The sequence below is a fragment of the Dipodomys merriami genome, unplaced genomic scaffold (genome assembly GCF_024711535.1).
Source record: "Dipodomys merriami isolate MVZ:Mamm:240054 unplaced genomic scaffold, mDipMer1.0.p SCAF_22, whole genome shotgun sequence".
In the NCBI taxonomy this organism is placed as follows: Eukaryota; Metazoa; Chordata; class Mammalia; order Rodentia; family Heteromyidae; genus Dipodomys; species Dipodomys merriami.
In genome coordinates, this window is record NW_027203604.1 from 8084335 (window position 1) to 8097513 (window position 13179).

A 13179-nucleotide genomic window follows, 5' to 3' on the forward strand; every position below is an offset into this window, starting at 1 on the left:
TTCCTTCATCCATCTCATACATTCTTCATGTCAAGAAATGACTTGCACTTTACTCACAAGTTTCCTTTGGTTAGGGTTACTGTCCTTCTCCCGAATCTGAGGGCCTGACCTATCCCTCTGCATCATGATGAGCTGTCCTGCAAGATTCAGCATTATGCTCTCTGCATCACGAGCCTGAAATTCATACAAAGTAATTATTTATGCTAATTTGTGGGTTTCTGCACACACATCCCAGCCCCAATCCATAAGGTATACAGATTGAACAGCAACATATTCTGAGACTGTACTATATACAGCCATTCTGCTAGGCTTTCTAGCTATGGTGTGGAACAAGGCGTAACATAATACAACCAATCAACAATATCAGTAACATATAATTGAGAGAAGAACTAAATTATCCTGAAGAAACAAAAAGAACTTCACAAGTTCATAAAAATGAGAGATCAACCTGAGGGTATGAATGGGAAGGGTGAAAATGGAGGAGAACAATGGAAGGGATGACACTGACCAAGAAGCACTATACTTGTAACTCTGTAAACCACTTTAAAAAATCATGATGTCCATATTGTAGCCACTAGCCACATATTACCAATGAGTACTTGAAATATGAATAATCTAATAGGAGATGCGAATGTAAAATATACACCGGTGTCAAAGATTTTCATATTAAAAATAAAGTATCTTTAAAAAATAGATTCTGGCAATCTTGCTTGCATAGCTAGAAGACATTTAAAGGATGAAGTGGGACTTGGAAGATTAGGAAATCTTACATGAGTGGAAGGGAAAAGGTTAATATTTTAAGTTAATGCATAAAATATAAAATGAGCTAGGACAGAAATGTTCTGTTGGGAAAGAGAAAAAATGTAGTCAGACTACAAATATTATGAAAATAATACTAGATGGCAAAAGACCTTTGAGAAGTTTAAATAAGGCCAGCCCATGCAAAAAGAGTAGGGTATGGATCAAGTGGTATACTTGCACTGGTTGGCTAGTGCTAGGCCCTAAATCCAAACCTAGTACCATTCCTTTCCCCCAAAAGTATGGCAACTGTAAGGGCAAGGCACTTAGATCACAGCAAAATGTAGCTAGATGGTAGAGGAAAAGGAAAAATGAACACATACACATATGACTCAAAACAGCTTACAAGATTATTTCTATAGTACAGTGGTTATCACATTTACCTCATGAATTAGCTTACCTATTAGATTTGGTTGTTATGGCCTTTTGCCCATGTAATTCCCTTATAGCTCTCCTACCGATAGTCCTGCATTCTGTTTTCTTGTGGTATAACCTAGAGTAATCCTCTCTATAATTCCTGTGAATGAAAGATGACTCTAAACACCTGATGTGATTTAGGTTCAATGTTTTTGGTAATAATTCTTCACATGAACTTCATATTATATCACCCCAGGAAACAGCACATCTAGTTTTCCCACTTTTACTGATTCTATGATTAATAATGGTTGGGTATCATGATCTGATCTCTTCATAGTGAAGTTTCACACAACAGTGATCATTGCTAACTCAGTAATTTCTTTCTTGGGGCTGTAAAAGTTACTTTTTAAAATCTTTCACATTCCTTCTACTTTTGTTTTGGAGGGGGCGGTGCAGGTACTTGGGCATGAACTCAGGACCTGGCTGCTATCCCTTAGATTTTTCATTCAAGGCTGGTACTCTACCACTTGAACCATACCTTTACTTCCAGATTTTTGCTGATTAACTGAAGATAAAAGTCTCACAGGCTTTGCTGCCTTGGCTGGCTTTGAACTATGATCCTCTGATCTCAATGTCCTGAGAAGCTACAATTATAGGAGTGAGTCACCAGTGTCCAGCTTACATCTTTTAACTGGTATATAAAAGCCACCTTTCTTTGCCAGGTGTGGTGGTTTAAACCTGTATTCCTAGCTCTTTAGGAAGTGAGATTAGAGAACAGAAATTCAAGGCTAGCCTGTGAGATTCCCTATCACTTAATGGCTCTGTGCAAAGAGTGCAGAGCTACAAAGGCAACACAATGGCTGTGTAATATAGTGTGTGCCTGTCATTCCCAGGGACATAGAAAAATACAAGTAGAGAATTAAAACCTAAGCAGGCTGAGTACAAAGACCCTACCTTGAAAATAAAGCAAAAAGGGGCTCAAGATGTGCCTCAAGTGGTAGAGCACCAGCCTACCCAATTGGTTCAATATTGGTTCAATCCCCAATATTCCCAACAAACTACTCACCCCACCCCAACTTCCTTTTCTCAACTAGGACTATCTGGTTACCAAGGTAAAATTTGCAGAAAAATAAACTGTAAGTTTCTGAAAAAGAAAGGGAGCATAGAACAAATAGATAGTTGGGCAGCTGAAAAATTTGACCATATATATGAAAAGTCAGAGACTGCAGGCAAAGTCATGGAATGACAACTGTCTGAAAATTTTAGGGTCATTACATGCAAGGAAAATTTGCTTTTATTATTTCTTGTTTCAAAGAACAAAGAATGGATAAACAATTAAAATCAAGCTTTTTAGTGAAGTAGTTCAATTTTACACTACTGTATAAAGTAGTTCATTTTCCATTACTGTATAAAGTGTTTAAAGGAAGGTCCTCAATAAGAAATAAAAGGTGAATAAGCATGGTCGTGGATGACAATCTACAGAGAATTTTCCACTGACAGTAGACTCTCAGTTGACATGAAGTTTAAAAAGTGCAAATATAGGGGCTGGGATGGTGGCTCAGTGGTAGAGCGCTTGCCTTGCATGCCTGAGGCCCTGGGTTCAATTCCTCAGCACCACATAAGCAAAAAGAAAAAAGCCAGAAGTGGCGCTGTGGCTCAAGTGGTAGAGCGCTAGCCTTGAGCTGAAGAGCTGAGGGACAGCGCCCAGGCCCAGAGTTCAGGCCCCACGACTGGACGCCCCCCCCCCCAAAAAAAAGTGCAAATATAATAGAAGGGATCTTAAAATAGGAAATTAGGTCCTGGTAGCACTAGATTACTTCAATCAGAAACTATGGAATAATACTTTAATTAATTATGGAGTCTTCGATATTCTAAATTCATTCCCATCTCCCCTAACACCATTCACTAATCCTTAGGATGGCCTCCCAGCTGCTCTCCCTTGATGCAGTTTTGTTCCATTTCAGTTTATTTTCCTCCTCATAGAATAAACATTGTAAGCTTAGCTCTAATAATATCCAACTTTAATCACTCTAATTTTAAACTCAAAGACTAAAGTTACTAATATCATATGTAAGATTCACACTTTCACACTCCATGTGTTTAGCTGCTCTAAACGTTTGCTAATTCCTTTTGTGTGTCATGTGCCCTCTTGTCTGTGGGCCTCACTGTGCTCTGTGCCTGAAATTCTCCTTTTTTTTCTCTATATTGCAATTTAGTGGTACAGAAATAACTTAACTGTTCAAATCACATCTAGTTTGTGGTATTTGGTCTTGATAATATATACTTTTTGGTATACAAAAAAACAATTAATTATTCATATAACTTTTTAATGTTGAACAGAATCCATTGTTTAGTTGGCCACTAAAACTCAGGATAGCATCATATAAGGTACATTTTTAGATAGTATTTAGATGTTAAATAAATAGTTCCTAATATTAACTCAAAACACTGAAGACTGAGATGTAAATTCCAAAGAGCTCTGATAGTGGTATGGTACCTGTTGTGGCATTTTCAAGGTGATTCCATTCTCTGTACTCACTGATGTCAGAGTGACAGATACTACAAGGAAAGGATGAGGAATGTAGCGTGACATGGAGACCTCCTGAAGAACCTGAATACCAGCAGTAGTATTTGAACTATAAAAACAAAAGAAATCCTCATAGGTCAATAATAATGTTAACAAGGTTGCTTTTTTTCTTTTCTTTTGTGCTACTAATATAGAGGCATGATAGATTTCATGAGTATGCAATAACCAAATATTTTTTACTATTATCCTCTCATCTCTAAATAGTCCCCAATATGAATTAGCAATGTTGAAAATTCCAAAAACCACATAAGAAGCAAAATTATGACATTAAGCAAAGGAAAAAAAAAATCCAGGGAAGAAGTTACAAGAACAGATATATTTAAGGGGTTGTGGAAGGATGAAGATTTAAATACCTAGGGTGGACATGTGTTTTAATTTTCACCTCTAGGATACTTCCCAATAATTGTGCTACTTCAGCAAAGACATACTTCAGTACAATTAAACAAACATCTCGCAAAACAAAATAAAACTCAAAATGTATAGTTCTAAATGCTCCAAGATGACTAAGTACCAAGAAGAATATAAGGCCACATATAGTAGGACCTTTGCCCTGCTCCAGACTATAGCCATCAAGGGCAGTGGAAACGTGACTCTGCCGAGGACATGTCTCTTAAAGCCTTAAGCTATGGAATCACTTCAAATTTCTCCAAGTGTCTAGAATACTAGGATACTAATTAGTCTTAAGGATGTCAAAAATATACATAATTGTTTATTCAGTCATAACTTTCCCCTCTCCACCAAATGAACCCAGAGAGAAATAAGCTGCAGGTATTACTGCAGGCTATTTATTTCTTTCATAGCTACTATACAATTATACTAATAAAACTCCTTATGGGTAGACATATGAAGAGAGGAAGGGGGGAATATAGTCATAAAATTCAATGCATTTCCATGTACTGTATTTATAAACTGATTAGCTGAATGTAACTCCACTGTAACTACTTTAGAGATAATAGAAAACAAACAAAAAATTCCTTATATTGAAACTAAATATAAAGGTATAGGAAATGTTTTGAGAAAATTTAAAAAAAGGAAATATGATAAATAGGTACAAATGTGATATATATTCTATAACTTACCCATCAGATTTTCTTTCAATACTGTAAAGGCAAATTGAACAGTCTGCTCTAAATACTATTACCATGTCCCGGAAGACACTGAGCAGTAATGTTTCTGCTTGTGCCTTGGTGACATGAGCAAAGGCATTGTCCAGATTGGATGTTCGTAAGTATACTCTGAGCTGAAAAAGACAAAAATGGCAATCCTAAAACCAAGATGGTTAACCAGGGATATCTAAATACTATAGTCATGCTATTTATTTTTTTAATCTATAGATTTATCCTTAACATCCAAGTAATTGTATTTTGGCAGGCTATGTTCATTTTTACACATAAGCAAAATATGGTTATCAAAACTAAGAGATGTGCCAGGCACTGGTGACTCATGCCACAATCCTAGCTACTCAGAAAGCTGAGATCTGAGGATTGTGGTTCAAAGCCAGCCCAAGAAGGGAAATCCACGAGACTCATCTCCAATTAACCACCAAAAAGCTGAAAGTGGGGCTATAGCTCAAGTAGTACAGCACTAGCCTTGAGCTTTTAAAACAATTCAGGACCCAATGTCCAGGCCCTAAGTTCAAGCCCCAGGACAGCACGCACATATGCACGCATGTATGCGTGCACACGCACTCACACGTGTGCACAAACACAAAACACACACACACACACACACACACTCCCTGCCTGCCCCCCCCCAAACAAACCTATGAGACATTCCTTTTAGACTAACATATTTACACTTCATATGAGACTAGCAGTTTTTTTGTCTTTATAGACAAGCTCTCACTATGTAGCTAAGGCTAGTCTCTAACTCCAGAGTGCTAGGATAGAAAAGATTTAATAAGTTCAAATTGTTACTTTACAAAAAAAAGTTAAAAAGAAACAGTAATGACTAAAATAAGCTAAAGTACTGATTAAAAACTAAAATGTTGGGCTGGGAAGGTGGCTCAGTGGTAGAGCACTTGCGTTGCATGCATGAGACCCTGGGTTCGATTCCTCAGCACCACATAAGCAAAAAGAAAAAAAAGCCGGAAGTGGCACTGTGGCTCAAGTGGTAGAGCGCTAGCCTTGAGCTGAAGAGCTGAGGGACAGCACCCAGGCCCAGAGTTCAGGCCCCACGACCGGACCCAAAAAAATAAAAAATAAAAATAAATACATAAATAAAATGTTTTGTTCAGTTTTCAACAAATTATTTAGCTTTCAAATATAAAAAGCAATTATTTCTTAGAGGAAAATAAAACTTACCTCTTCCTGGCGATCACTTATGTTATAACAAGCAAGGACCATAAAATCATTCCACCATGCTAAGCCACCAGTCACAATCATATTTTGCTCCTTAAAAGAAAATTAAAAAACATAACAACCTTAATTATTTTACCAGAAATTATTAGAATGTAGTGTAAAATATTCTTAAGCAGACATAAAAGCTCATATTTCTTTCTGCTTTAGTCTCTCTCTTAAACGATTACTCTAACAGCTTTATTAATAATATTTCATATCCCATTTTTAGATATTTCTAAGGTGGGTGAAGTGGCTCACACCTGTAACTTTAGATCTGAGAATATTGTTTCAGAGCTAGACCAGTCAGAAAAGTCTAAGACTCTATTAACCACCAAAATGCCAGACTGGAGGTGAAAACACCAACCAATAACTCAAATCCCTGAGTTCAGGTATGGGGCCAGAATAACAGCAAAAAATTTTTTTCAATTAAATAAGTCAAGTATTTCTGAGTTTTCTTTTTTGGGGGGGGCGCGAGGGTCCGGTCATGGGGCCTGAACTCTGGGTCTGGGCGCTGTCCCTCAGCTCTTCAGCTCAAGGCAGCGTAACACTTGAGCCATAGTGCCACTTCCAGCTTTTTTCTTTTTGCTTATGTGGTGCTGAGGAATCAAACCCAGGGTCTCATGCATGCAAGGCTAGCGCTCTACCACTGAGCCACCTTCCCAGCCACAGACAAGTATTTCTGTAAGTAACTAAATACATCACTCAAAATAATGGAACTGAGGGAAGAGGTAAGGTTGGGGGAAAGAGGAAGAGTAAAAAGGTGTGATATCAATCCAGATGCATTTACTGTACTTATAAACTGACATGCTGAATGGTAATCCCTTTGTATAACTAAAGATTTTTAAAAAAACATAACAACTGAGTGCCAGATACTGTCATCATTCTCTTATCCAAAAGATCATGGTTTAAATTTTTACTTTATTGTTAATCAGATTAGTAACTGAATTCTAATTTCTTTTTTATCAAATGGTAAGGAATGGCCGAATCCTCACTGCATTGTTGTGAAGATGAATGTAGAGATAGATGTAAAAGCACCTCCAAGTGCCTAGTACACACAAGGCACCTATTATATGTTCATTTTCTTCTCTTTTCCTCTCATTTGAGAAAAAGTCTACTTGTATGTATATGTACGTTCATATCACATCACAGTGAATGACTTCAAATTTTATCATACCTGATAAAAAATGTCACCTACAAGCTTGAAGACATTAACTCTTCAAGCTAAAGAACTTTTACCCATCTTAAGAAATATTAAAAACCACCTATTTCAACAAAAGATCCTTTGTGAAATTATCAAGTACTTTATCAAAATGCCTTATCGATATTATCCAATATCAATTCCCAGTATTTGTGTTTCTCTTTAAAGTAAAACAATGACTTACTCTATAGTCGCTTCATATTTACTTACAATTGTGAAATTGGATTTAATTTCAAAAAGACTAACCTGAGTAATGTTTCCAAAAAGTTTCCATTTTTTGGTGAGTAAAGAGTAATGTGCAAAACCAAACTTGCCAACCACAGCAATATTCTGTCCAAGTTTATCAATAGCTGAAAACTATAAAAAAAAATTAATAACTTTTCCTTGTTAAATGTGCACATTTTTTAGGTATAAAGTGCTTATTAATATAAGATGAATAGACGATTAAGTAAATACTTTCAAAGTAAATTAAATACAAAATGCTAAATTTAAAAATACAAATATTTATAGTAATACTTTATACAAAATTAAATATGATAATACAATGACTTAATATTTTACTCTTATCAATACACACAGTGAAGGTCTCTCAATTCCCAGTATGAACTGCAGCAACATCAATAAAATAACTCACCCGTATAGGCCAATTGCTTTCTAGATAGGTACTGGAAATCTACAGAAAATAACACATCAATTTTGTAAGACTTATGAAATTAAACTTATAAAATTAAAGCATTAACTTATCACAATATGAGACTCGGCTTCTATAGGGCTTTCTCAACTAATGGCTTATTAGAAGAGCGCTTGGAATTTACATATGGCAGTATTTACAATTTTTCTATGAGACAGTACTTCGAATCTCACATCAGGCCTTCCTCTTTTTTTCATGCTTGTAATATTAAATAAAATAAACACAAACTAGCAAAACTTTTTTTTCTTTTAGAAAAGCAGACATGATAGCAGTTATGAATTATATAAATGAACAGTTTGGATTTGCAGATATCTCTGGAAAACCTTATCTAATAAATTATAGCCTTAGAAACAATTTTGGTTTTAAACAGAAATATCTTTATTACCTGTATATTTTTCTGATAAATAATGCTTACAAAGTTAAAACATAGGGGAATTGGAAGGTGGCTCCATGGTAGAGCGCTTGCCTTGCATACATGAGGCCCTGGGTTTGATTCCTTAGCAACACATAAGCAGAAAAAAACTTAAAACATATGAAGTACAAAGTGACATTAAGTTGCTTAGCAACAACCACTGATATGCTTTTATTTTTTAAAAAAAGTATCCATAAACATATATGGCTATATATTTAAGCTACTCCTTCCTTCTCTACTCATCTATAATCTGCAATACTAGTGGGTCTGATTTTTCCTATGTCTCTTCCATCTTTGTACAGGTGTCTTTGTATTGCATGAACAGAACTTTTAAGCTTAGAGTACTAGACTTCATAAATTTTAGCTATATAGACTCTGATCTCTGTATTAAAAGTTTTATTAAGCACTGGGTAGCAATGGAGTATAAATTAACAGACTAGAACAAAGAGAATCTTCCATTCCTGGAATTAGAAATGCCTTAATTTATTCAAATTTATTTTACTTTTACTCAAGAAAAATGGTCATTAAAAAAAAAGCCAAACCAAAAACATAACAAAATCATTTACGTTGTTTGCCAACTGTCTGTGAAGAATCAAGTAAAAATAATATATTAAAAACCTCTGTATTATCCATGATAAAATTAATTCAGACAAGTGACTTCATTTATTATCTAGTAAGTTAAAATCAAACTAAATTAATAGCTTTTTGTACATTAGAAAGTTCTTATTCGCAAAGCTTGTTCAAAGAAGCCTAGCCTATAGAATTAGAGACAACAGTCTCATGATAGATGTTTAAAGACTGAGTAACTTACATTTTAACAGACCTGCTAAACTTTTCAGGCCAATTAATAAAATTCACCATGACAGGCAAAATTAGTTTTAGAATAAAGGTAAAATGGTAATGACTGAAAGTTAAAAGCAATTCTCTACTAGGCTATAAGTGGATTTTTTTTTTTTGTAAATTAAGATATAACAATAGCTGAGCACTGGTGGTTCATGCCTATAATCCTAGATACTTAGGAGTCTGAGATCTGAGGATTCCAATTAACAGTCAGTTGGGCAATAAAGTCTGTGAGATTTTTTTTTTGTTGGTTGTGAGGCCTTAACTCTGGGCCTGGGCACTGTCCCTCAGCTCTTCAGCTCAAGGCTAGCACTCTACCACTTGAGCCACAGCGCCACTTTCAGCTTTTTCTACTTATGTGGTGCTGAGGAATCAAACCCAGGCCCTCATGCATGCAAGGCTAGCACTCTACCACTGAGCCACCTTCCCAGCCCAAGTGTGTGAGACTTTTATCTCCAATTAATCACCAAAAAGCCAGGAGTAGAACTGTGGCTTAAGTTTTAAGAATGTTAGCCTTGATTAAAAGAAAAAAAAAAAGCAAAAGCAGAAAACAACCCAAACCAAAACCACCACCACCAACAAACAAAAACAACCCCAAAACCTAGGGATAGTGACCAGACCCTGAGTTCAACCCTAAGAATAGCACCAGAGAAAAAGAAAAGAAAAATAATAATAGTTCACATAAAGGATTTAACAGATATACCTACATATAACTGCCCCCACCCCGCAAATCTGTGACACCTAAAAAGCAATCCTAACATCATTAGTACTTATAAAACAGCTGGACAGATAATGTAGGAGCTAGAAGCTCACTACAAAAATGGGTTTCAACATAGTTGAAGCATGGGAAGCAAAGTAAAATCTTTTCACATGATCACACTGTAATGAATATCTGCAGGAGAAAAACTGCAAAAGTCTATAAAGTATTATAAATTACAAGTGGTATATTTATGTTCAAAACTCAAGATGTAAGGTTTAACATTCAGTGTTATTTTTCATGTTTAGATTTATGTTTTATGTCTGAAAATGTTATAAAATATAAAACAAAAATCTTGTATTTTTCTTGGTATCACCTTTATTGGTACATGTATCTGAACTTTGAACTAACTACCTAATCTTAAGAGAGAAAATGGTAGAAGGAAACAGGCAGCTAAAAATAACAAGAAACTCATAAATGCACACTCAGGGCACATAAGTCATGCCACATCAGTAGAAAAGGTACAAAAAGAACCTCCATCCTTCTTATTGAAGGATTTGCCAGTTTCTATTACATTGAACCTACCATCTTTTAAAAGTAATTCTGCAAAAGAAACATGACTTCCTGTCTGTAAGAAAACTATCTTCTTAGATTTATCTGTGTCAAATTAAAAAAACTGAAAAGCTAGGTGCCAGTGGCTCACGCCTGCCTATAATCCTAGCTACTTAGGAGGCTGAGAACTGAGGATGGCAGTTCAAAGCCAGCCTGGGCAAGGAAAGTCCATGAGACTCTTATCTCCAATAAACCATCAGAAAACTGGAAATGGTGCTGTGGCTCAAGTGCTCAAGTGCTCAAGTGGTAGAGCACTAGCCTTGAGCTGAAGAGCTCAGGAACAGCACCCAGGCCCAGAGTCCAAGCCCCATTACTGACCAAAAAAAAAACAACCTGAAGAATGAAATAACCTTAAAAACAACAACAAACTGTTGACACCACTAACATAGTCCCTGATACATTGTAGGTTTTTATCTCTGACATTTTGTGAAGATTATTCTTTTCAAAAAGAACCAGATTATATAACCAATACCTTCAAAGTGAGACAATAATGATTAATGAACTTTTTGGATATTAATGTAATTTACACAACATGAAAAAAGGTTAAAATAAAAGGTGGTCCAAATAGTAACACAGCCTAAAACTAGGCTTTAAATTAAAAAAAAAAAAAATCTCACACTGTATTCCATTACTTTCTAAATTCGTAATTAGAAAAACTAAATTAAAAGAATAAAAATAAAGACGTTATTTATACTGCCAGTTAATAATCTTGTTTATTCTGCCGGTTAACTGTGTATATGTTTTGTTTTAGCTAAAAAAAAAACTCATTGACACAGAATCATCTTCTAATCTAGAAGCTAGAAGATAGAAGGTTTAAACAAACAAACATACAGCACTCTAGATGAGGAAGAGAAAGAGCAGCAGAGTATGCTGAAGCTTATTTGATGAAATTTAAGCTATACAATAAGCATACAAAGTATAAGTAACATAAAAAAACCACCTTTGATGAAGGATGTGGTTTGATCCTAGAAAAGAGGCTCTGTTATTGAAAGGGGAATTAAACTAGGCACCTATATTCTTGTGAAGTCATTGCTGGCTGAAAAGCTTTTACTTTATAGATCCCTGTAAAGACCACCACTGAGAGACTACCACTCTGCACAGGCAACTCCAAGTAAAAACATGGTCAAACAGTATGATTCTAAGTTTTAGCTCAGGGTTGGTAGTATATTATATGTTTCAACACTTAGTACCTATATTTTAAAATTCACTAAACTTGTTACTTTAAAGCAATCACAGTAAGGCTAGGTCTGCCACTACTCTCTTGTGTGGTACTAGACGTGTAACATTAAACTTTCCTGGGCCTCAGTTTCCTCATGTATAAAATCCAATTGGACTATATGACCGCTAAGGTCCTTCCAGCTCTAAAAATTCTATGAATCTATAGTAATTTAATTGCGTTGGGAGTATAATTGTGGCATTATTTTTAAGGAAACTGAAAAACCTATTTTAAAAGTTCATCTTTCTAAATATCTCTTGCTATTTAATAAACAGAATGATAGAAGAATCTTGCTAATACGTGTCTATGATCCTAAAAGTGTTGTATGCTACTGTTTTGGAGTCCTTCATAAATGGCTAAGAATCACTGAATTTTTGAACTGGAAGGAAATTCATTATTGTTATTGCCTGATGGATTTTTGAGTTCCAGACCTACCTTCTTTGATCCTCTGCTCTACTTGGCTCTCTGGTAACACAGACCTGGCTAGGCAGAACTGGCATTGATGCTAGGTCAGTGTAGAATGAATAGTTCAAAGTATGGGAAAATGAAAATAGCAGAGAAATGGCTATAGGAGAGAAGGGAGCAGTGGAAAATTTTAGTCAAGGAAGTAGCTGATGCAGTTTTATTTAAAAATTGTTACTAATTATAAAATGGTATGTACATTTTTGATTCTATGAATTTATTAATGTAAGCTATACATTTTACTGTTTACCACATGTCAATGCAGAAGATAGTTCTCCTTCAACCTTTTACTGGATGACCATTTTTCTGTCTCATATTAGCTCTACCCAAAATCAACTAAAAATAATCTGAGGTAAACTAGTAATGTATAAGCACAGAGAGAAGCTGGCAAAGGATTATAAAAATAGAAACTAAATAGACCTGAAAGAAATTGGATGGGTGGAACACACATATAATCTTAGTATTTGGGGAGACTGAAGGAGAATCAGAAGTCTGAGGCCAGTGTGGACCACATAGTGAGTTCAAGGTCAGACTAGGCCAAGCAAACAAAAACCAACACACACTCTTGCGCATATACACACACACAGATAAGAAAAGAAAGTGACCACAAGTAAGTAAATCAAGAGTAGGAGCTGATATATTTTGGTTCCAAAGGGGAAAACAAATCATTCAGGACTTAAAAAACAAACAAAAAAAAAACCCCTGCATATTCTTTTAAAAAATAGTTATTAACAACCAAGTTCTAGAATGATTTGGGTACACTGTCAGGTGATTAACATTAATGTGACCCAATTAATGAGGACAGCTGCACAAGGTACTAATCAAAATTACCACTCCCTATGCAATGATTACACTTTTGCCTCTGTGAATGCATAGAACTAAACAAAAAAGGAGGCCTACCCAGGCACTAGTGATGATACACTATCTACTCAGGAGGCTGAGATCTAAGGATCATGGTTTGAAGCCAGCC

The 13179-nt window shown here is 35.5% G+C and overlaps 1 protein-coding gene across 4 annotated transcripts in view; it reads right to left on the reverse strand.

Annotated features, from left to right (window-relative positions):
* Ric1 (RIC1 homolog, RAB6A GEF complex partner 1) overlaps positions 1 to 13179 on the reverse strand; it is a 119014-nt gene that overhangs the window by 14809 nt on the left and 91026 nt on the right. For all 4 annotated transcript variants that reach the window (XM_070033252.1, XM_070033250.1, XM_070033251.1 and 1 more), the window contains exons 13-18: positions 7914 to 7952; positions 7526 to 7636; positions 6046 to 6135; positions 4822 to 4982; positions 3653 to 3791; positions 58 to 174 (exon numbers count right to left, since the gene is read on the reverse strand). In XM_070033252.1, the coding sequence (XP_069889353.1) occupies positions 58 to 174; positions 3653 to 3791; positions 4822 to 4982; positions 6046 to 6135; positions 7526 to 7636; positions 7914 to 7952 (657 nt within the window). The remainder of the gene's footprint in view (positions 1 to 57; positions 175 to 3652; positions 3792 to 4821; positions 4983 to 6045; positions 6136 to 7525; positions 7637 to 7913; positions 7953 to 13179) is intronic.